Source organism: Callorhinus ursinus, unplaced genomic scaffold (assembly GCF_003265705.2).
Source record: "Callorhinus ursinus isolate GAN/ISIS: 27379988/994484 unplaced genomic scaffold, GSC_fseal_2.0 scaffold36, whole genome shotgun sequence".
NCBI lineage: Eukaryota > Metazoa > Chordata > Mammalia > Carnivora > Otariidae > Callorhinus > Callorhinus ursinus.
The window spans coordinates 2,233,388-2,257,367 of NW_027397098.1; the positions used below are offsets into that span (position 1 = coordinate 2,233,388).

Genomic DNA, 23,980 nt, shown 5'->3' on the forward strand with positions numbered 1-23,980 from the left:
CAGAGTAAACTATTATTTCCATGCTTGCTTTTGGAGGTCAAGAAAATACTGTTGGTACTGCAGATAAGTGGATAAGGAACAGAGAAAAGCTGGGAGCCTCTCCTAAAATGTGGTGAGAATTCGAAACTAGAAAATGCTTTCTTCTCTACGCGGGCGCACACGATTTTATTGGCATTCTTCAGAGTTTTTGGAATGGATTTCTTTTTTCGTCCTTGACAGTCCTTCTTGGAGAATGTGTTGGTTTTGCCCTTTCAAGGAAGGGGGTGTAGATTGGAGAGGGGGATGCCCAGCATAAGGAGAGTACCCTTTACCCTTGGCAAACAGGTAAAACAAATTCACTTATGGAAAATACAGTCCATCAACGAAAGAGTGTAAGTCCACCTCTTCATTAGGCCCATCTCCATAGTTATCGCTCTACCAGGCCTGTTGCAGCCGCCTCCAGCTCAGTCCATCTGCCCCTTCAAACCACCTTCTATGTTCAGTGAGCATCCGTGTCTTAAAAATATGTACCTACATATATATATATAATTATGTTACACGTCTGCCTGAAGGGCTTCAGTGTCCCCAGGATAAAGTTTAGACCTTCCTTCCCTAGTCCCTTCTGCCTTATGTATCTCATGGTCTAGACGCCTGGGCAATCTGTTGTTCTCTTGATGAAGCTGACACGTCACCCACTCTGTTTGTCTGCACGGTTACTCCTTGGCCGATGCTCTCTTGGCGAGTTTGTCTTGAGTGTTCCATGCCCAGCCTGGCTGTTTGCTGCTCCGTGCAGTCTTCCTGACTCTTGCAGGTGGAGTTCGACATTCCTTTCTCTCTACTTACCAAAACACAAACATCTGCCTGGAAGGACAAGAACCTCCAGACATCAGCCAGCATCCCCCCTGTGATGGAGGTCCGGGGTCTCTCTGCGCCCCCCTCCCACCCCCTGGGGCATTCAGTCCCTTCTCTCCTGCTCCGGGAAGCCTCTGTGGTGCCTCTCAGCCCACTCATCATGAGAGGTCATTTTTCTCTCCAGGATAAAAGGCTTTAGAACGTCTGCTAGAGCAGACGCCTTATGTATGGAAGTACCAAATGTTTTCGGTTAGAGATGTTCACAGAACACCCTGCGGTGGTCACACACATCTCGAGAGACTGATCACAGGTGACTTCAGAGCTCAGAGTCCCCCATAGCAGTCGGCACAGAACTGTTCAGGGCCCAGGAAGTGCCACTTAGGATGTGTGTGAGCTCTGTGATGGGACAGGGCGTTTGTGAAGGCAGCATCACTACAGTGACCCTTTCTTCTGGGCCACTGGGGACCCAGTGCTGTTGGGTGAAGGGATCATTGTTAAAGAAGGTTAAGTGTCCCTTTGAAGCGGTTACGAAGGATTTATCCAAGGTAGGTCTCCCTGCTTTAATCCTGGCTCACACGCATTCGCTGATCCTCCCTCCCCCAACCTGAAGTGACTTTTCTCCCAACTTTGTACTCCAAAGATGAAGTCTTTTTTTTTCTTATTCTTTTTGTTTTTGTATTTAAAATTATAATTCATATGCCATTAAGTTCACCATTTTGAAGTGTGCAGTTCACAAAATTTTACAACCATCACCACTAACTAATTCCAGAATATTTTCTGTACCCCCCCATGACCCCCAGGCCCTGGCAACCACCGATCTCCTCTCTGTCTCTTTGGTTGGCCTATTCTGAACATTGCAGATAAATGGAATTCTGTAATATGGAGCCTTCTGTGTCTGGCATCTTTTACTTTGTGTAGCATTTTCATGGTGCATCTGTATTATAGCCTGAATCAGTATTTTTTCCTTTTTTATGAATGAATGATGTTCCATTGTATGGATGGACCTCATTTTGTTTATCTGCTTATTGGTTGGTGGATATTGGGTTGTTTCCATTTTTTGCCATGAACATTGACTTATAAGTTACTGTGTGAATATACATTCTCAGTTCTCTTGGGTCTCTACCTAAAAGTGGAATTGTTGGATCAGATGGTAACTCTGTGTGTGATATATTTTGAGGAACCACCAGATTATTTCCACAGCACCGAGGTGCATTCTTGTGTTGCTCATGGCAATGACCACCTTCCACTTGTGTGCCCCAGGCCCCTTCTAATTAGAACCTCGCAGGCGCAGATTGCCTCCAGCACTGATCTGTTCCACACCTCGAGCACTGGGCCTTGTATATAATGGCAGCTCCGTAAGTTGACTGTAGAGGGGATATGAAAAGAGAGGTCATGTCCAAGGCCAGCTCACTGGTCCCCTCCGGGCACTATTAAGACCCAGGAGTCCTAACAGATATTCTTAGCACTTGGTATTTCTGGTCCCCGATATTTTCCCAGAAAGTCAGTTTACCCCTCTAGACCTTGCTTTCCTCATCTTTAAACTTGGACTGGATAAAGCCCGGTCTTTGAATTTGAGTCTGTGTAGCATAGCAGTTGAGAACAGACTGCAGAGTTAAGTCCTAGCTCCAGTATTTACCAGCTGTGGGATCTTGCACAAGTTAATTCCTTACCTATAAGCCTGTTTCCTTACCTGTCAAATGGACAAGTTAATAATATCTGTTTCATAGAGTTGGATTTTTTTTTTAAGGTTTATTTACTTATTTGAGAGAGCGTGGCATGCGTCGTGCACACACATGCGTGAGCAGAGGGAGGAACAAAGAGGGAGAGAAAGACTCTCAAGCAGACTCTTGAGCACAGAGTCCAACAGGGGGGCTCCATCCCACGACCCTGAGATCATGACCTGGGCCAAAACCAAGAGTTGAAGGGTTAGCCGACTGCGCCACCCAGGCGCCGCCATAGAGTTGTTTTGAGATTTAAATAAATCACCAAATTTAAAGCACTTAGAATAATGTCTGACATGTTACTAAGGGTTGAGTGACCTTAGTGAGCATCATTTTTCCATAATACATTTATTTGTTTTTTCTTTGATTCATGTTCTCCTCAGAAACATGCAGGCTTTGTGAATTTTTTAGTTGAAAGTCTAGGTTTGTTTGTTTTTTTTTTTAAGATTTATTTATTTATTTGAGAGAGCGAGGATGAGAGAGAGAGAGTTCAGTTGGTTAAGCAACTGCCTTCGGCTCAGGTCGTGATCCCGGAGTCCCGGGGTCGAGTCCCACATCGGGCTCCCTGCTCAGCGAGGCGCCCGCTTCTCCCTCTGACCCTCCCCCCTCTCATGTACTCTCTCTTTCTCATTCTCGCTCTCTCAAATAAATAAATCTTTAAAAAAGAAAGTCTAGGTTCTTAAGCAAGAATTTTAAAAACAGCACGACTGCTGTCATCTTATTAGTTTCCAGAATACGGGGGCTTGTTCTTCTGTCATCTGGCATTTGTTACCCTGAGCACATGTTTTTAAAGTCTTTTTTTAACATTAATATCTAACTTTATATATTTTACATTCATATAATGTGTAGTATATTCCTAATGTGAAGAGACTCAGATACTTTACTAAAAACTTCTAGGCAAATAAAAGCTAGTCGATTGTTGGAGCGTGAGCAGTTGTTATACGAGAGATTGTGGGATTCTTGTAGCATCCAGAAAGTCTTGCTAATCAGACTTAAATGAAAAATGTTTCCTTTCTCTCTACTCACAACACTCCTGACACAAATGAATGGGGCTTTTTCTCAAACCAACCAATTCTCTAATTCTCTGGACACCAACGGGGTGTCCTACAGTTTGGTTCAATTCTAGCATTACCCAGAGTCAGCGCAGACCCCCAGGTGAAGGGCTCAGTCCCACGAGACTGCCACCCCCCCACACTCACACATAACTCCCAGCGTGTCACCACCTGTGCTTCGGGCAACTGGCTCCAAATCAGGGGTGCCTACGACCCTTTCTCAGGTTCAGTAATTTGCTATAGTGGCTCAAGAACTCGGGGAAACATTTATTTAAATTTGCCAACTTATTATAAGGGATATCATAAAGGATACAGATGAACAGCCAGAGGAAGAAATACACAGACGAGGTCTGGAAGGGTCCTGAACACGGCAGCTTCTGTCTCTGGGATTTGAGGTGTCCCACCCCCCGGCACATAGATGCATTCACCAATCTGGAAACTCCCCAAACCCTGTACTTCTGGAATTTTCATGGAGGTTTCATCATGGAGGCAAGATGGATTATGAATTTAATCTCTCACCCCTCTCTCCTCCCTGGAGGTGGAGGGGTGGGGCTGAAAGTTCCAAGCTTCTACTTACAACTTTCTCGTGACCAGCCCCCATCCAGGAGCCCACCCAGTCGCCTCATTAGAACAAAAAAATCCTCCTAACACCCAGGAAACTACAAGGGAGTCAGGCGCTCTGTGTCAGGAACCAGGGTCAGACACCAAATAATATTACATATCTTATTATGTCACAATACTAAAAATCAGTATTGTTGATTGATTTGAAATCAGACAATACAAAGAATGCAGTGTGCCCCCAAAATTAGGGTGGGCATTTTGATTTAAATTTCAGAATTCCCTTATGTCCATTTTTGTTTCTGCAGTATTTTCTTCACTGAGCCTGGGCCTGCTTCCAGAACGATCTGCCACTCTAATGGTGTATGAAGATGTTGTCCAAATAGTCTCAGGATTCCAAGGTATGTTGAATATTGAAAAAGAGAAGTGACAGTAACTTTTGTTACTGTCTACCGTCTACTAAGATCTTAGGGGGGACAGCTTCTTATCAGACGGTGATGGCAATGAATTTACCCAGAGCTGAACACAGCGTGTGTTGTCCGTGTGAGTGCGCAAACACACTTGAATTCTTGGTTAAACTATCCACTGCCTGTGATCTTGTTTCTTTAGGGCCAGCCTTTAAGTGCGTGAGAGAAAAGAAGGGACCGCCACCACTCTGCCCATACCACATCTCTCTCTTCTCCAAAGTTGAGGATATTTACCTCGTGAAGGACCCCACCTGAGCCTCATGAGCAAAGGTTCATAAGTATTCAAGGGGTTAGAGTTTCAGTTTTGTACAACGACAGGATCTAGAGATCTCTTGCACAATAACGTACCCAACACTACTATACTGTGCACTTAAAAATGATTGAGATGGTAAATTAAATGGTATGTGTTTTTTAACACAACAAAACAAAATACCCCCCCCTTAAAAAAAGAGAAGATTTGTAGACTTCCAAGTGTGGTCTTTTCTCTCTCCTGTCCCTCATTTTCTTAACCCATCTGACATACATACAGTGATGTGCATAAATGTGACCTCACACCTCATTTTTCCTGTGGAGACACTAGTACAGAAAGCTTAAGGGATTTCTCTGAGCTGGTGGTGGAGTTAGAATTGGGAATAATACTTATGTCAAACGTATTTGTGCCAAGATCTGTTTCTTTCATCTAAATCATGGGCCAGAGAGCGATCTTTCCAGGCTTTTAATGTTCCATCAGATTAATTTTTTATTTACTTCATTTTAATACCATTCAATAAGTATCATTCTCTACCTAACCACATTCTTGTGCCATTTGCAAATGAGGTGAATTCATTCATTCTTTTTTTGTTGAGTGGCTGTGGGGAACGTGCAGAGGTGAATACCCAGCCATATAATTAACATATAACATCGTATTCCTTTTAGGCATACAACATAATGATTGGATATATGTGTATATTGCAAAATGATTGCCACAGTAAGGCCAGTTAACATCCCTCACCCCACATAGCTACAAATTTTTCTTCTTGTGATGAGAACTTTCAAGACCTACTCTCTTAGCAACTTTCAAATATACAATACAGTATTAAACTATATCACCATGCTGTACATTATATCCCCAGGACTTAGTTATAACTAGAAGTTTGTGCCTTTTAAGCCCCTTCACCCACTTCCCCCACCCTACTCCCCCACCTCTGGCAACCACCAGTCTGATCTGTCTCTATGAGTTCAGTTTGTTTCAGATTGCACATGTAAGTGAGATCATGCAGTACCTGTCTTTCTCTGTCTGGCTTATTTCACTTAGCTTAATGTCCTCCAGGTTCAACCATATTGTCACAAATGGCAGGATTTCCTTCTTTTTTATGGCTGAGTAACCTTCCATCGTACATCACATTTCTGTATCCGTTTATCCACTGATGGACACTTAAGTGTGTCCACGTCGTGGCTCTTCTAAGTAATGCTGCGGTGAACATGGAGTGTGACGATGGTTTTCTTGAAACGAGGGAACGATTGTACTTCCTTCTCGTGTTCTTCACTAAGAGAGGAATCTTTAGTGTCTTGCTCTCGTTTCGACTGGACTAAATTCCAATAAAGACCAAAATGATCTTTATCGGAATTTTGGTCTTTATCAGAATTTAACCCAGTGGAAAATAATAGCAAGAGTTGAACGGTGGCGATGAATGTCCTTGATACAGATAGGCTGTCCTCACCCATTTATGTCATGGCATAGGTTAGGATAATCAGAGTCTAATTTAGAGCTGACTGCAGCTCTTCAAATAGCAAATGAGAGTGACAAATCCCCTGGACCAGACTCCTTGTGGCTTTTGAGTTTGAGACCTACTTCGCATTTCCTGAGGAAAGGAGCCCGTGCAGCCTGCCAGCAACTCAGACCCAGCCAGGTCCGGACTCTGCTGCTTCTGACTGGGGTTGTTGTTGCTGTGCCGTGTGTCCACGTGGCCGGGGGACTGACACAAAGCAATTAAACAGGGAGTGTGACCCACATGTCACAGCATCTTCTTTTTAGATATGCCTTAGGACCCACTGTTTTCTTTCACAGCCTCGAATGTTTTGATTTTTTATTTAAAAAAACTCACCACGGGGCACCTGGGTGGCTCAGTCAGTTGGGCGTCTGCCTTCGGCCCAGGTCATGCTCCCGGGGTGCTGGGATCGAGCCCCGTGTCGGGCTCCCTGCTCGGCGGGGAGCTCGCTTCTCCCTCGCTTTCTGCTCCTCCCCCCGCTCATGTGCACTCTTTCACTCTCTCTCAAGTAAATAAATAAGTCTTTTAAAAATAAATAAATAAAAATAAAAATAAAAAACGGACCGCCTGCCATATGTTACACAGCGTTCTAAGTGTTCCTCTTAACTGGCTCTTTCCCCACCATTTCCTCAGAGTTAGTCCTCATCTCCTCTCTTGCTGGCTATTCTCATTCTTTGTTCCAGTTTTCTTCTGCTTTCTCTGAATTGCCCATTCTTTCCCCAAGATGTTGGTCCACCAACATCTTTGGTAGAACGTTCTCAAGAAGCCAGCTGGGCTTCTGCAGTGTGGACCTGCCCGTGCGCCTTTATAAATGGAGACAGGCCAGGCTGCAGGATACAGACCAGAAACGACATTGTCCAGGAGAGCCCCCCCCACCCCCCCAACCCCTGCCTGCCCCAGCCCTCCCTCACCCTGTGTCCTCTGGGCACAGATATGGCTGCAGCCACTCCCTTCCACCTCTTCTCTGAGCACTGCCCCCCTTCCTGGTCTGAAATGTCCCTGAGTTCACACAGCCTTCCCTGCAGCCTTCTCAAGTGGGGGCTGAGCTTACATGACTTGCCTCTTTGCGGCTCCTTGGAGGCTGGCTGGACCACTCACCACCAGTGTCTTGGTCACCTTTCCTCCTGGACTCATGATATGAGCTCCTAGTTCCCAGGTTCACAATGCTCCTCTGATTGTTTCTTGGGAACGTTAGCATACCCGCGGACGATGCCATCTGCTGCTGTTCCACTCCCGGGGTGCTTCTCTCCCCGCTGGGTGGCTGACCACCCACTTCTGCAGTCATGCCTTAGGCCTCCTCATTCCAGCAAAGGCACCACCTCCAAGCTCAGCCACCACATTCCCTCCTCTTACCTGTGATAACAGCTCACGTACCACTGAGGGCTCCAGACCCGTGACCCACCGTGTCCTTGCCAACAGGATTGCCTCCCTCTGCAGTCGAAATGCCATTGTCCCCTTGTAGTACCCCCCCCCCCCCAGCAGTGTTGCTCCCCTCCCCCTCTGCCACGTTTGCCTGACTCAGTAACTTCTGAGCCTGGTTGACCTGAGCCACGTATGGCCACCCCAGCACAGCCACACATGGCTGCACAGACCCTCACATTGCAGTGACTGGTTGCACAGCTGGTTCATGACCACAGGCCTCAAATGGGCATCAGCCCTGCAGGGCGGGGGCCCTTTCTGGTCGTTTGTTTTCTGAGTCTCCAAGACGACTTTGACACCCTCTTCTTGATCTCCTGACTGTACACCCACACTCACATCCTCGCTCTTAGCTCATGATGTCGCTACGTACTTCACGGAGAAACTGAGAGCCCTCACTTGCCCACCTGCAAGTCCACAGACGCGCCCGCTGCTCCTTGTTGTGCTGGAAGGAGTGTCCCTGTCCAAGTACACACCAGTCCCTCTGTTTGTGCTCTGCACCCCCATCTCTTCTCTTGCACAGGGATTTCAGTGTTCCCTCTCGCTCCCGCCCCACCTTTTTCTCCCATGCTGGAGTGGACAGATATTACAGTTGTGCATCTCTGCCAGTTGCTTCCACGACCGTGCCCGGCTCTCGCCATTGCCCTGGGTCCCTGTGATGTCTACATGCCCTTCTTTCCTGCTTCCTCACCTGCCTTTCCCTGTTCGGCACACTGCAAGCCCTCCCCTGCCTCAGCTCTTCGTACCGACTGCTTTGTTGGAGTCTCTTACAAGCCCCACGTGGCCAAACCCAAGGACATTTCTCTCCGCATCTCCCTGGACGTCTCCACAGCATCCTGCAGAGGTGACTCGAGACTCTCCTCCCTTCACTCCCATAACATCATGCCCTGATTTTCTTTCTCTTGGTCACTTCTCTGGACACTCTGGTGACTGTCCTGGGCCTACATTTCTTCTTTCAAGGACTCTCCCTAGAAGATATCATGGGCCCATGCCTTAATGCTCCCCGGACATGGATAGCTCCCAGTCTCTCACCTCCAGCCTGGACTCCCCAAGAGGGAGGCCCTCAGCTAGCTGCTGCTTTGTCGTTTCGACTTGGCTGTCTAATAGGCATCTCAGACTTGACTTATACACACAGAACTTTGGCTGTGTTTTATTCTCCATCTCCATAGACGGTACAAACATGGTACCTCAGGGGTCAAGCCAAACCCTAGGAACTATCCCTGGCCCTTCTGTCCTCACAGCTGGCTCCCTGGCAGGGCTGCTTCTCTCCATCTGCGTTGCACCACACGGTTCCAAGACACAACCCCCGGCCCCGGCCCGGAGAGTTGCAGTAGGTTTTTAATTGGCTGTCTCCTTCCCACCCTCGCCAACCTATAATCTAGTCTTCACCCAGTTACAGCGATCAAGTCCCCTTTGCTTCTGCTCTTCAGCAGCTTTCCCTCTAGAATAAAGTCCCAAAGGCTTACACTCTTTGCTGGACTTGGCCAGAGCCTGGCCTGAGCCTCGGTGGCTGTGTGGTTACCTGGAAGGTGAGGGTCGGTAAGAAGGGGCGGAGACTGCGGTATTTGTATACATGGTTTCCCTCGCAGGCTTTCTGCAGCCCGGCCCCCTCCACGCATACTTCTTAGTCCCCACAGTTCCCATTGTAGACCTCTCCTCTTCTCCTTCCCAGGCACCTTTGACCTCCACTGCACCCACATGTGTGACCCCTTCTCAGTCCCCCTATCCCTGGGAGTGGCACTGACCCTATCAAGCTGTTTTTGACAAGGGCTCACACTGCAGCCTACGGAGCCCATGCTGTAACCACACTTTATCCCACCATGCCTGCCAGACCTCCTCGTCACTGCCCGCTCCACCCCTGAGACCTCATTGTCTCCCCTGGTGACTCTGAGGGGCTTCTTGAAGGATCTCCGCATCGTGTTATATGCCCTCGGTAAGCCGTCACCTTCTCCCCATGTACCAGCTGTGCATGACCTTCATCCCTCCTTCTTGTGCTCTATGAGTCAAATAGCGTTCCGGGGCCCAGGCCTTATATCCTGAGTAATTTTACGTGATGTTCCCGTGCTTGCGCACACTTGCCTTGTTTCTGTTGCCCACTTGCACTGCCAGGCCTGTGCCCTGATTCAGGCCCTGGTCACTCTCCCCTCAGACCATGCAGCAGCCCCCAGCTGGCGTACTTGCCTCTAGTCTTTGAGTTTGGATTGGAGCTGGGCGTGAGATTGACCAGACTTCCCACCTCTTGTGTCCCCTTTCCAGTACACCTTGCACTAAACTGCCAGAGGAATCTTCTGGGAGCAGAGCTCCAGTTCTTTCACTCCCCCGCCCCCCGCCCCGTGCCCTAGGATAAAATCCAGTCTCCTTCCACAGCACGCACCCACCTTGTGATCCGGCCTCAGCCTCCCTTCACCGGGCTCTTCTCCTTCACGTATTGAAGGAGAAAGTATTCTAGCCTAACTGAATTTCCTTTTCTGTTTTCCATCTGGGGTGTCCCACCCCACCTTGCAATCTGTCTTCAAACCCTCCTTAGGCGTCAAGAACAGCTAAGGACACATCCTCCAGGAGGTCTTGTCTCCATCTTCCCTGGAGATGTGATTCATGCAGGTGCCTTGCCCTTCAACCTCAGTGGCCAAGGGGCTTATACCATGTGATCCCCGGCTCAGGGGTAACCAGTCCACAGTGCAGCCAAGGGCTGGGACCCAGCTGAAAGAGAAAATCTAGAGCCATCAGTTCTTCTCTCTCTTCCTTTTACTGGAATCAAGCTAAGAACCCAGAAGAGGTGAGACTCTCAGCTGAGTGGTTATGAAGTACAGAGGGTCTGTGAGCATGCCAGGCCATCTTGGAGCCCAGGTTAGAAGAGAAAAGAAAGTATGAGTAAGAAAAGGGAGGCAGTTAGTACCAGGTCAGAGAGACACAGATTGGGGATTAGTGGAGTCCTGTTGATGACACTGCATTTGAGTGAAATCTACAGACTCCTGCTGTGTTGCCCCGAGCTGCCCTGAGCCCAGAACCAGGTGCTCCTGCAGCTTCCGTGCCCTCTGGCTCCCATCCTTGCATTCTGACACATCTCTGTCTCCCTTCTTGCCCTTCATGTCTTTATCAATAACCAGAAGAGTGGATTAAAACAACCCTCCAGCTGGGGGCTGTGTATCTTTTTATGATAACTCCCTTTCCCATATTTGGTAGTAATACCTTATCTCCCCAACTAACATTTTAAAAGCTGAAGGTAAGAAGTATGTCATGGTCATCTTAAAACCTTCCCAGGGCGTGGCCCTATACCTGCCTTATGATAGGTATTCAATGAGCAATTCACTGAATGACTGAATAAATTAAAATTTTTTTTAGGGATGCCTCGGTGGCTCCGTTGGTTAAGTGTCTGCCTTTGGCTCAGGTCATGATCCCAGGGTCCTGGGATTGAGTCCTCCATGGGGCTCCTTGCTCAGCGGGGAGCCTCCTTCTCCCTCTGCCTCTGCCCCTGCTTGTGCTGTCTCTCTCTTTCTCTGTGTGTGTCTCTCTCTGACAAATAAAACCTTAGAATTTTTTTCTAAGATTTTATTTACTCATTTGAGAGAGAGAGCGAGAGAACAAGCACAGAGGGAGAGGGAGAAGCAGACTCCCCGCCAAGCAGGGAGCCCAGCCGAAGGCAGACCCTTAAGCAACTGAGCCACCCAGGTGCCCCAGAAATTTTAATTTTTTTCACTGATCCTTGTTCATGAGTGTAATAATTGCTCCTTGTGTTTTTCCTTGTCTACTGAGAGTTGAGACATGACAATAATAATACTGCATACTGGGTGCCTGGGTGGCTCAGATGGTTGAGCTTCTGCCTTCGGCTCAGGGTCATGATCCCAGAGTCCTGGGATCAAGTCCCGCGTTGGGCTCCCTGCTCGGCAGGAAGCCTGCTTCTCCCTCCTCCTCTCTCTCTCTCTCTATCTCCTATGAATAAATAAATAAAATCTTTAAAAAAAAATAATGCCGCATGCTGTTTCATGCTCTCTTACCAGTTGGAAGGAAACACGTGTAGATAATTTTTGGTCTTCGCAGTTCTGTTCTATAAAATTAATATAAAACTGAATTTGTAAGAGCTGTATTAAATGTTCTCAGATTTGTCAAGTGTAGGTGAATTTATTTTTTTTAGTGGATTCAGAGGAGAAAAATCAATTCTTACTTGATCAGAAATGTAAGTACTATAAGTCTTTGAATTTTAACATGTTGCTCAGATGTTATAATGTATCAAACGCTCCTGAGAAAAGGTAGGTAGCGTGATGACAGTTCAGTGATGAAGCTTCACACGTTCCGTGCATAGTCTTAGGTGATGAGTTTTATGTGACACTAAAGTAAAAGCTTTCAAAGAATGAAGGCCACTGGGTGCAGATGAACACAGAAGAGGGGAAGGAGCCCATTGTTCTCGTTAGTTAGATGCTTCATGCTTCAGTGGACGTTTTTGTTTTGAAATGTTTACACCCAAGTAAAATAGAATAAACTCATGGAAAATGAGTTTTCCTAGAAAAATAAAAAGACTGCCCGCTTGTTTTCTTCTCTGTAGGTACGGTATTTGTGTAAATTCTAAGCAGTTGGCTCCCAGAGCATCCAGCAGACCTTCATGGGTCTCAGAAATGGGGCATCTTGTTGACTCTGAATGTGAGGACATAAATAAGGTACCGTGTGGTACACACACACACACACACACACACACACACACACATGCACACACACACACACACCATGGAATAGTATTCAGCCATCAAAAAAAAAATGAAATCTTGCCATTTGCAATGATGTGGATGGAAGTAGAGGGTATTATGCTAAACAAACTAAGTCAGGGAAAGACAAAGACCATATGATTTCACTCATGTGGAATTTAAGAAACAAAACAGCTGAACATAGGGGAAGGGAAGGAAAAATAAAATAAGGTAAAAACAGAGAGGGAGACAAACCATAAGAGACTCTTAACTCTAGGAAACAAACTGAGGGTTGCTGGAGGGGAGGTGGGTGGCGGAATGGGGTAACTGGGTGATGGACATTAAGGAGGGCACTTGATGTAATGGGCAGTGGGTGTTCTATGCACCTGATGAATCACTAAACAAATAATACACTATATGTCAACTAACTTGAATTTACATTTAAAAAAATAATAGGATACCATGAAGATGCCTGACTGCTCAGGGGGGCACTGTCAGCACCCACTGACTTCCGGCCCCCAGAGCTCCGCTGTAAGCCACGCCCACCTCATCCCCACCGCGCCCCGCACTACCCGCCTCAGTGCCCCTGCTCTTAGCGATGACCTCACCACGGTTCACGGAGAGGAGAAGCCACCAGGGGAGGATGGCTTGGTGGCTTCTCTCTGGCCTTGTAACGTGTCTGCCACGGTCCCTCCCCCTCCACCACGGGCCCCTTCTCTCGCAGGTCCTCCCACCCCATCTCCTCCTCAGGCCTCCCCCCATCGTTCTCCTCCCGCTCTCCCTCAGCTCCCTAAACCCTGCCATTCCAGGAAAAGCCCTTCCTAACCCCCCTTCCTCCTTCAGACTCCACTCGCGTTTCCATCCTCTCCCAAACGGGAGAGGTCTCCCCTCGCGGGTTGCACGCCTCGGTTTTCCTTTGCCTCAGGCGGTTCTGGAAGTTTCCCTTACAGAGTTCCACGGAGCTCGCGGCCGCTGGGGGGCCTCCTCCTGGGTCCTGGTCACCCCGCGGGGTGTGGAGGCTGGGGGGTGGGGGCCGGGTCGAGCTGCGCAGACCCAGGCGTCCTGGAGGATGGGTCTCACTCCTCAGCTCCTTGCCCGTCTGGCCTCGTGTCCGCCTCCAGCTACCTCTTCCACCCCCAGGCCGCTGTCTTTATTCGGCATTCCGTCGTTTCTCACGTGAACCCCGTATGACAGCCTCCTGGCCGACCTCTGGCCCCTCCACCCCTACCCCCGCCATCAGAACTGGGGTGAGAGCAAACGCGGTCTTCTCCCTCCCATCCCGGACCCCCCCCCGCCCCCTCCCCCCGGGCCCCGGGGGGCCCCCCCCCCCGCCCTCCGCAGCCTCCCCGCTCAGGCTGGCCCTGCTTCCAGGTGTGCGCTCCCTTCCCCCCGCCCCCACACCGCCTCCAGACCCGGGCACGGATGCCACCCACGGAGCTCTCTCGAAGTTTCCTCTGTACTTTTCCACATAGGTCTCTTATTTTGGCACTTAGAACATTGTCATAATTAAGCCATTCCCACGAAGCCTTCTGTACTCCTGAGCCCCAGGACGGCAGAGCCTTTGTCTTTTTCCTCTTCCGCATATCCAGTGCCCCTTGCAGAGGAGGGTCTCCCTACATGTCTGGATCATTGTGAGGATGCTCAGAGTATCTTGTGCAGTGGTTCCCAGTCTGGGGCAGCTTTGTCCCCCAGGAACGTTGGGCAGTTTCTGGTGACATTTTTAGTTGTCACGACTTGGGAGCTGCTCCTGGCATCTGACGGTTAGAAGCCAAGGATGCTGTCAGACATGATGCACTACCTAGGCACCCCAGCCCCCCACTCCCCAACAAAGAATTCCCTGGCCTGAAATGTCAGTAGGTCCAAATTGAGGAATCCTGACCTAGTCGGAATTAAGACAGATCGCTGTTTGGACCTAGTGAGCTGCCCAGTGTAGTTCATCTTTACATGTAATTCTGTAAATATTGTTGAGCACCAGCTATGTATAGAACACAGTGCAATGTGTTTTACAGAACACCTGCTTTCAAGGAGCTTCCATCTAAAAGGGGAGAGGAGATGGGAAATTAATGTTTATCCTGTACCTGTTATGTACCCAGAGACCCTGTTAGGCATCATGCGTGTGCACTCGGATCTGGCATCACAACACCATATTACAAAACAAGCATGATTCATACCTGTTTGAAAGAACAGGTAAAGAACAGGTAAAGAACCTGAGGCGCAAAGTCACTCAAATAAAAGATGATAGAAGAAAGATTTAAATGTAGCACTGAGTGATTCCACTGCTCCATGTTCTTTTCTCATGGTGCCTCTGATTAGGGACATGTACACGTTTCCAAATAAACATAACGCAGGGCACAGTAAAATCCGTGCTGGAGGGGCACCTGGGGGGCTCAGTCGGTTAAGCGTCTGCCTTCAGCTCAGGTCCTGATCCCGGGGCCTTGGGATCGAGCCCCACATCAGGCTCCCTGCTCAGCGGGGAGTCTGCTTCTCCCTCTTCCTCTACCCCTCCCCACCGCTCGTGTTTTCTCTCTCTCTCTCAAATAAATAAAATCTTAAAAAAGAAAAAAGTCCATGCTGGAGAGAGAAAGATACAAATAGCATTTAGAAGTTGGGGTGGGATCAAGGACGTCTCCACAGAAGAGGCGGCATTTAGGACACATCTTGGATGATGTGTAGGATGTGCAGATAGAGACTGTGGGGAAAAGGCATGAACATATGTGTGGAAGCACAGAGCTGTGCAGTCCTGCTTGGCCGGAGGTAGGCATGGTGTACTAGGAGGGGAAAAGTAATTAGGATCGAAAGAATTCCTTTCTGTCTCTTACTAACAGAATGACTGTGGAACCTCTCTGGGCTTCCGCTTCCTCACTCATAAAGAGGAGAGGGTTCTTTCTTCACAGGATTGTTGTAACTATCAAGTGAAATAATATGTATGTAAGAACTTTGTGGGGGCACTTGGGTGGCTCAGTTGGTTAAGTGTCTGACCCTTGGTTTCGGCTCAGGTCATGATCTCGGGGTTGTGGGATTGAGCCCCGCTGAGCGCCGAGCAAGAGTCTGCTTGTCCCTCTCCCTCTGCTCCTCCCCGTTCTCTCTCTCTCTCTCAAATAAGATCTTTAAAAAAAAAAAAAAAAAAAGAACTGTTAATTCTGAAGTACCGAACTGCACCTCTCACTTACAGGATGGGAATTGTAGCAGTTTGGGTCCGTGCTAGTCTGTAACTGTCACTGCCACCATTGTTTGCTAAGTGGTGGCAATCCACTGAAGGTCTCTGAGCAGAGAAGGAATGTGACCGGAGTGACTTTAGAAAAATCAGTGTGTCAGTAGTTGGAGCGGCAAAGGTGAAAGGCTGGGGGTCGTGTAGGGTGATGTAGGGTGGAGTCAGAAAAGGAAGAGAAGATGATGCTGGAAATGTTGATGAGAGGAGATTGGCCAGTCCTGGCAGTGAGTGGATGTGCAGAAAAATCAAAAGGGAAAATGATGGCAGCCTGGAAGCAAAGCTGGGTGTTGAGCAGAATGGGGGTGTGGTGAAGTGGGAGAGAAACTAGGAGATGGTGTTGGAGTGCCGGTGGGGCATCCAGGTGGAGGTGTCCCGAAGGCAGAGGACATACAGACACTGGGCTCGGAAGAGCATCAGGGCGGACAGGAAGGCCACCATGGAGGGGAGTCAGTAAGGTAAGAACCCAAAAACAGTGGAGGCAGCTGAAGGCAGCCCCATAGGAACTGTTTCATCTGGAGGTAGGAGGAGAAAAACACATACTTGCAGAGGAAAAAGCCGGCTGACTCGAGAGACCAGCGTGCAGGACTGCGAATGCCAAGCAGGAGGGGTTCCTGGGCGGGGGCGGTGAACAGTGTGGACCATTGTGAAGAGGTCAGTGAGGAGGAAGGCCGAGAAATAGTCATGGGTTTGCAGATTATACAGTCATCCATTGACATTTCCGAGGGTGGTGTGTGTTGTGGGTAACAGCCAGCTCATTGGGGGTTGGGTGGAAGGAGAGGAGGCATTCCCTTACGGCATTCAAGTCCTGTTTTGGTGTTATTTTTCTAGATGAGGAAGGAATGCGTATGTGTGTTGGCTGTGGAGGAGAAACCTGTAGAGAAGGATGATTAACAAAGGCAGGAAGAGTTGGTTGGGCCAAGTCTTGCAGCATCACAAGCGGAAGTTGGGGTGGAGGCTTGGCTTGACTGACCCTGGAGGAGAGCAGGGACAGAAGGGTCGGGAGAAGAGGGAAGGCGGGGACTTTGAAGTGCAGAGACAGGAGGTGGTCGCCGCAGTTTTCAGTAACAGAGGCCCTGAGCATCTGGGGCTGGGGCTGGAGCCCTGAGTCTGAGAAGAACAGAGAACGTTTGAGAACCCGCTGTTGTGGGGGAACGTGGGAGAGTCATCCAGAAAAGACCAAGCCAGGTCTGTCCCTCGGTCTTCCCACCCCGTCCTGGAGTCGCGGGAATCCAGCCGTGCTGATAGAGGAAGGTAGGCGTGAGGGCCTAACCGCCCCCCAGCCCCACACAGACACTTTGGGTTCCATTTACACTGAGGCCTAGAGTGACTTCCACCCTCCTGTCACTCCTCAGATATTTCTTGGGTCGTTTCGGCAGGCGGAGAGAGGTCCTGCCTTTGCTCTGTGTCTGGGAGTGTGTTTGGTCCCTCAGCAGACAGGGATCCATGTCATGCTGGTCACAGCGTGCATCCAGTCAGCTGGACAGGCCACGTCCCCTGCTAGTTAACCTGCCCCAGGCATTGCCCCTCTGTGCCCCCCCCCACCCACCAGTCACAGCAGATAGACCCCAGATGTCTGGCTCGTGACCAAGTTCTCCCGCACAAAAAAGGAAGGGGAGGAGGCAGAGGGAGGGCAGAGCAGGGGTGGGGAGGGGAGAGAGATGCATCTCCCACTAAAATGCATGATATGCCAGAGAGCAAGAGAAGGCTGCGTGTCTGTGAGAGAGGTGAGGGGGAGAGAGAAGGGAGAATAGCCAGCGGCCCCTGAGAGCACGGGAGCAGCTAGGTCTGGGGTCTGCAAGTTCCAGGCCAGTCCCTGAGGGGGTCAGTGTGATCCCCCCTTCACCTGTCAGCAGTCACCCTTCTCCTGAGGCCTGGAAGGCAGCATGTATCCCACCCTTTCTGCCTCAACCCTCATGAGGACAAGTCCCTCTTGGCCCCGTCACACTGTGGACAATATATTTTCTTATTAGCAAGTTCTTTGTTTCCCCCACTGTAACCCAGGCGGGCACCAGCAGCATTGCTTAGATCGAAAAACAGTAGACAAAGGGAAATAAGTTCTCAGAAAGTTCACTATCACTGACAGCAATAATAGGATCAGGGAGGGAGTAATGTTATGTCGTTGGGGGTGAGGGGGTAAAAAAGAAAAGGTTGGCTTTGACTTTCCATCTCCGAGTGCAGCAGGGAGAAGAACAGAGAAGCAGACTGCTCCTCGCCAGGAGTGGAGGTGCTCCTGGGGAGCTCAAGGTGTCCGGACTCTGTGTGGACCAAGGAGGTGACAGAAGGAAGACATCAGTCTTCTGTGACATCAAAGGAAAAGACCAGACTGAGCAGAGCTGGGAGTGAACAGAGACAGATACTTGGATGCTAGTGCATCGCCATGGGTTGTTTTGGGGGTAGAGAAAAGCCATGGAGGTTTGAGACAGGACCGCGTATCCGTCCAGTTAGTTTCAGTGGAGGTGACGGAATGCAGATGGGAGTCATGACTTGGGGCATCGGGCTCCCAGGGGCCTAAAAGTGGGGCCTGTGTTTCACGGAGTGGAGAACCAGTCATCTGAGAACTCTAACCAGTGATTTTTAGGTGGTACGGGGGGCATCTGACTCTCTGCCACCTCACTGGTACATGCTCCAGCCAGCCTACCCCAAACTTCATGTCTCTTGAGCTTCTGTGGCTTACTTGTAGGAAGAACAATGTGGACTCTGATATCTTGGAGCTCTAAAACTCCCTTCCGCTAGAACCCTTTTGGATAAGCTTATTCCCCACCTGAAACTTTCTGATCCAGGGTTAAAAGGAACCCTGGGGCAGGCATAAAGACCATCAGCTCAGGGCTGGGCTGTGGTCCTGGCCCCAGACGGCAGGCAGGGAGCCCCCAGCTGACCACAGGAGAAACTGCGGGCCTGGGGCAGGATATGCAGTGGCCAGAAAGCCAGGGCAGATCACTGCTTTTGAGGAACGGCTATTTTAATCCACAGAAGTGTGTAAGTGCCACAACTCCCACTTGTATTAAGTTGTGTCTTCGGGATGTTTTTGCTGGGTTTGCGCAAAATGATTTGGCACCTTGACGTCTTATGACTGTCGCCATAGCATTAGGGGAACACAGGTTCGGGTTCTGCAGCCAAAACAACATCTGGAACCCATGCTGCAGACAGTATCACCCGGGGAACTGTCTGAAGGGGCCCAGCCCGTCCTTCCGCACACGGAGCTGCCTGCCCCAAAGGGAGCGTTCCCACCTCCTTTCTAGAGCCTTGTCCTCAAACGCCCAACGTGAGCTGTGACAAATAGGGTGCACCCCACCCGCAGAGACTGGATGCCACATGGCAGCTTCTCCTTTGGAATTCTTGTCCAGGCTGCACATTGAATTCCCTTGCCCGGCTTCAGTTTGGTCTGTGGAGGGAAACCAGATTTTACCAGAAGATTAAGGAGGTGTTTGTAACAGTCTCAAAGGGTGTCGCTTGCTTTGTTTACGTAAAGAGATGAACTGTCATCTACTCGTTTCACTGATGCGGACTTCCTTTCCTAAAATATTGCCCCCCCCCCCCAAGTGCGAATGCTGGGCAGTGCAAAGCTTGCTCACAAATAGGACTTGGAAAGCTTTTTTGTTAAAAACCTAAATAACATCCTGTGTCAAAACAAATGTGACAATGGGCTATTATTTCTATCCCCATAATAGCATGTTGTCACATCTTTGTGCCCTGCGGGGCACGGCGAACAGCGGGGGATGGGCGGAGAGGCAGGGACGAGGGGGAGGGGGAGGGGAGGCGCGCTGCAAAGTGGAGAAGCGCTTCCTGGTTGCCTGAGATTTGCCGCTCCCCCGGGAGGTAACTCCGAAGTTCATTTCTGCAGGTGCCCGGCCACAGCCTCGCGTTCACTTCCAGAGGAGAGCCCTGCGGCTGCCCGAGAACACCAGCTACAGTGACCTGACGGCCTTCCTCACGGCCGCCAGCGCCCCGGCCGAGGTGGACAGTTTTCCTTATCTGCGAGGCTTGGATGGAAATGGAACAGGTAATTGGAGTCTGTTCTCCTCTCAGCTGGGGCTTCTGTGGTTGCATCTGGGGATGTGGCTCAAAGCGTTAGTACTGCCCGGAAGAACCACCGGAGTTGTGAAAGTTCAAGTGCGTTGGAGCGGTGTTAGTTCGGGATTCCCGTCTACACCACGGTGGAAGTACATGTGAGTGCACCTGTCGCCTTCAGCCGTCCTGGCTAACGTACCTTCAGAGCTCCCCTCTGGTAGACTAAATATATTTAATTCAGGGAAGTACTTATAATTGAAGTTGGGTTTTTTTGCTCGTTTGTTTTTCCCAGGTATAAGGCTCTCTGCCCTCGTCCCGCTTCCCCCTGGAGTGGGTTTGGTGGAGCCGCCTGCGTGGCCGCCCTCCCCCTCCCGCCCACGGGTCACAGCGGGGCGGGGGAGGGGGACAGTGGCTCTGATGCAGAGAGTGGGGACAACCGGGATGTCATGTCTAGGAATCAGGAGCATTTAGGAGCGGGAGCCTCTTCTGTACCACCTGCACCCGGCCAGCATTTTCCCCACATCTTTCCATCCTCTGAGCTGTTCTCTCTGCCTTGACTCGGCAAACAGTGGTCCGGCTTTGATGTTGATTTGAATCCAGACCTCTAAGGACTGGCCGGACACATAGAGCTAAAAAATCAGAGAAACTAAAAACCAGCAGCCAGAAAATATGTAATAATTCCTTATCAGTAAAAAGACTGGCTTGCAGCCAACAGTGCACTCGGTACTCATGTGGTCCCTAGTCCTAGGGACTGGAAAGTGGCAGATGCTGAGGTCCTGAGTCATTTCTTGTCTCCCCTCTTCTTTTCCCGACACTTTAGATTAGTCACAACATAAACTTGAAAACCAGAGGCTGTTCTGGGTTAAATCCTGCCAGGTGAGGAGGTGACTGCATTTTCCCAGAAACGCTTTTATTGAATTTCCCTCACTTGTCCAGTGCTTTACATAAACGGATCTTGGGTCCTTCTGAAAAAGCTTTTACACCTGCAGCATCTGATCCGTTTTGTAGAATGCTGACGAATTTCTGGTGACCAGTCAAGGTGACCTGGTGATTTGTTACTCACTTTTCGCCATCTGTGGCACCTGCTTTCAGAAATAGTTCTTCTTACTTCAATTTTATACATGATGAAGATGCAATTAAGACATCAGTAACTGGCCGTCAGATAAAACTGCATGGTAGTCACTTTAAGTAAACATTATTGGGGGGAAAATGTTGACTTTTACTCTAAGCGTACAGGCCAAGGAGAAAAGTAGTATTTCAGGGAACGTGAAAAAGTACAATTGGAGACCATCATGCGACCTCCACCCAGTCTCCCCAACAAATGGTGCACAATCATAAAACCCTAACTTGGAGGGAAGACCTCATTCCTCAGAGCTCGTTAATTTTTCTGTGCCCCATTTCCAAGAGCTCTTGAATAAATTATGAAATCCGAGATGATGGGGAAGGGAGAAGAATATAAAGACATAGAACTATTGATTTTAAAGGGGTTTGTTTTATTTTAAAAATCACTCTGTTATTTCAGAGGGAAGAAAGAAGGTCTTTAGAAGGTTACATGCAACTTCTTTTCCACTGAAAACACTGACAGCTGATGTGGGAAGAGGAATCCGACCTACTTGAGGGCTGCCAGGAAAGGCGACCACCCCTGGGCGTGTTGGCTCACACCTGTGAGCGTGTTGGAGCGTGGGCTCCGCTTAGCACCCCGACATCTCACCAGCTAGGTGCCTGTCTCCAGTTTCCCATGGTGCAGAGCCTCTCTTCCCCACCCCCCGACACTTGCTTGCTTACCTCCTGTTTTATAAGATGCATCTAAGAGATCTCAGCTTTTCGTGAGGGCCTGGCCCACACATAGCTGTGTGAGACGGCAGTTCCTAACCAGAGTCCGGCAAAGGTGAATGGAGGCCACAAGTGGGGTTGGAAAGGGCTCTGAATGCTGGGGTCCTTGGAGTGTTCTTGGTTGTGTCCAGTTCAGAGGGAGTTTATCCAGAGTTGTAAATAGAACAACTCAGCCAGATGGAGATTTGGCCCATGTTCTCATTTGTTCACCTGTGTCCACCTGCTCCATAGTGTCCTTGTGTCACATGGGGCCACCACCTCCCCCACACAGGCCGGAGACACTACATCTTCACGGCATCACGCTCCCCACTCTGGTTTGCTAAGGAAGCAAACACCCGTCCTCTGACATTCCCAAGGGGTTAAGAAATGACTCCTGCTCGTGACTCCAGGAAGACAGAGAAGAGTCCGTAAAATGACTAACATCCAGCAAAGCTAGAAACAGAATGCAAAGCCAGACAGAACCCTAGATGCTCTCTGAGCAAAACCCCTCATGTTACAAGGGACGGGTCGGAGGCCTCCTAAGCTTGGTCCAGTGGCGCCGCCCCTGCTGCCTTTGCCTGACACCTGTCTTTATTGGGACATGACAGGAGCCTGGTAACATCAGGAGGGAACAAGAGGGAAAGATTTCATTATATACAGAACTCAGTGCTTTGTGTAGAGTTGCAGTCTTAGAACAAGTGCTGGAAGGGAGACAGTTGAGCCTGTCGAAGTATGACTTGTTCGTTGTTCCAGAATAGAGTGGGAGGGTAAAGGGAGAGTGTTTGGGAAGGCATAGAGTACGAGTGGGCATTTAGCTGGGGCACTGAGAAAGAGAAAAGAAGCCTCAAGAAATCAAGTGTGACTGCCTGCTCTGTCTTCTAAGGGAGAGCTTTTAAGAGACCCTTAAATCACGTGAACCTAACGTATATTGCTTTAATTAAGATGCCCTTTTCTGCAATGCTGTACTTACTTCTAAATGTTTATAGCTGAGTCTGTTTTCTTTCCATAGCTTCATAGGAAGGCATCTCGTCCAGATAATGCAGATAAGAAAAATCCCTGAGGAGTGAAGTAACTTCCCCGAAGCCACATACGCAGCTAGTGGGTGCATCTGGTACTGGAACCCTGGCTTCCTGGGCCAGGAATGTGCAAAAAAAATAGGAAGGGAGAATTGCTGAGTGGGGATGAGGAGGCAGAGCTAAGTGGGAGGCAAGGATGGATGAGGAGTCTAGAAGGCTTTCCTGGTCTACCTGCTGCTTCCCTGTGCCTCGGGTTTGCTGAAAGCAGCAGTGCTCCCCAGTTGAGAACGTTATGTCTGAGTTGTGTACTACAATCTAGTGAGTCCCTGAATTTCTCTTGGTTTTCAGTTCTGTCTCATCCAGAGAGTCTTAGCAGAACCTAGAGAGGTACATTGTAGACTTGGCTTGACTTCTGTGTCCCCTTTGGGCAGTTGGCACATTTAGATCTCAATCCAGAAGATATTTTGACCAGAAATCTGGTAAATTCTGGGTTTTCTTTACCCTCAAGTGAAATGGCCAGACTGAAAGATTTCAGAACTTGAACCTGTGATTCCAGTGTGGACCTTTTGATGAAATTCCCATTATCGGGCCTTCTCCTTCAATGACAGAGATGAATATAAATTGTAAAAGGTAGTTCTGTCATGACTCATATAAATTGCTCTATAAAGAGTTTAGCTGTAACTTGTGTTGAAACTCTAAAATTCACTTAGATTTGCTCTAAATGTTTACATCTAGTCCTAAGTGGAGGTTTGCATTAGCTCAGGTAGTTGATGGGTAGGTAAGTATCTTAGTAGCTTAGTAAGAAATCCTACAGATTATGTTCTAATGGAGCTTACATTTTTTATCACCGTGCTTTTATCATTGTGCTCAAGATTTAAAATTATAACAGAAAACATTTTATGTGATATTATATTTCACTGGAGAAAAATTGTCCTAAAATGGATTACTTAAGTAGATAAATATAATATCGCTGTCATAAGCATTCCCTGATTTATCTATAAAGTAGGCAGTCATTAAAGCATTGGCTTGAGTAAAAGGCCTCTAATGTAGAATAATTGGGATATTAAATTCCTTTTAAACAGATCAAAATAACAATGGCAACTAAAATAACTCATAAATATTTCAAGTCCAGGTTTTTAGTAGCGTACTTTTAGTAGAAGTAAGTTAGGATTTTGAAGCACTCCTTGAAAAAAAAAAATTCCTTTTTTTTTTTTTTTTTTTTAAGCAGTCTCTAATGCAAAACATTTGGTTTCCTGATGGGGCTCTGCCAAGTAATTAACACGGGCATGGAGCTGACTTTGTCTGGGCGTTGATTTCAGGGATTTCTACACATTGCCTCCTCTCATGTTATAGACAAGTCTTTTCCTTTTGAGGCCCCTGTTTGAAGGCAAAGCACCGTAGTGTAGTGGAGTCGGCAGACCTGAGCTTAGATCCCGGACAGACCACCATGCCCTTGGGGCCAGT

The 23,980-nt window shown here is 48.7% G+C and overlaps 1 protein-coding gene across 1 annotated transcript in view; it reads left to right on the top strand.

Moving 5' to 3' along the window:
• The window catches only part of FAM171A1 (family with sequence similarity 171 member A1), a 124,919-nt gene that overhangs the window by 69,989 nt on the left and 30,950 nt on the right, over positions 1-23,980 (top strand). The window contains exons 3-4 of the mRNA XM_025853589.2: positions 4,471-4,563; positions 19,522-19,680. Coding sequence (XP_025709374.1) covers positions 4,471-4,563; positions 19,522-19,680 — 252 coding nt within the window. The remainder of the gene's footprint in view (positions 1-4,470; positions 4,564-19,521; positions 19,681-23,980) is intronic.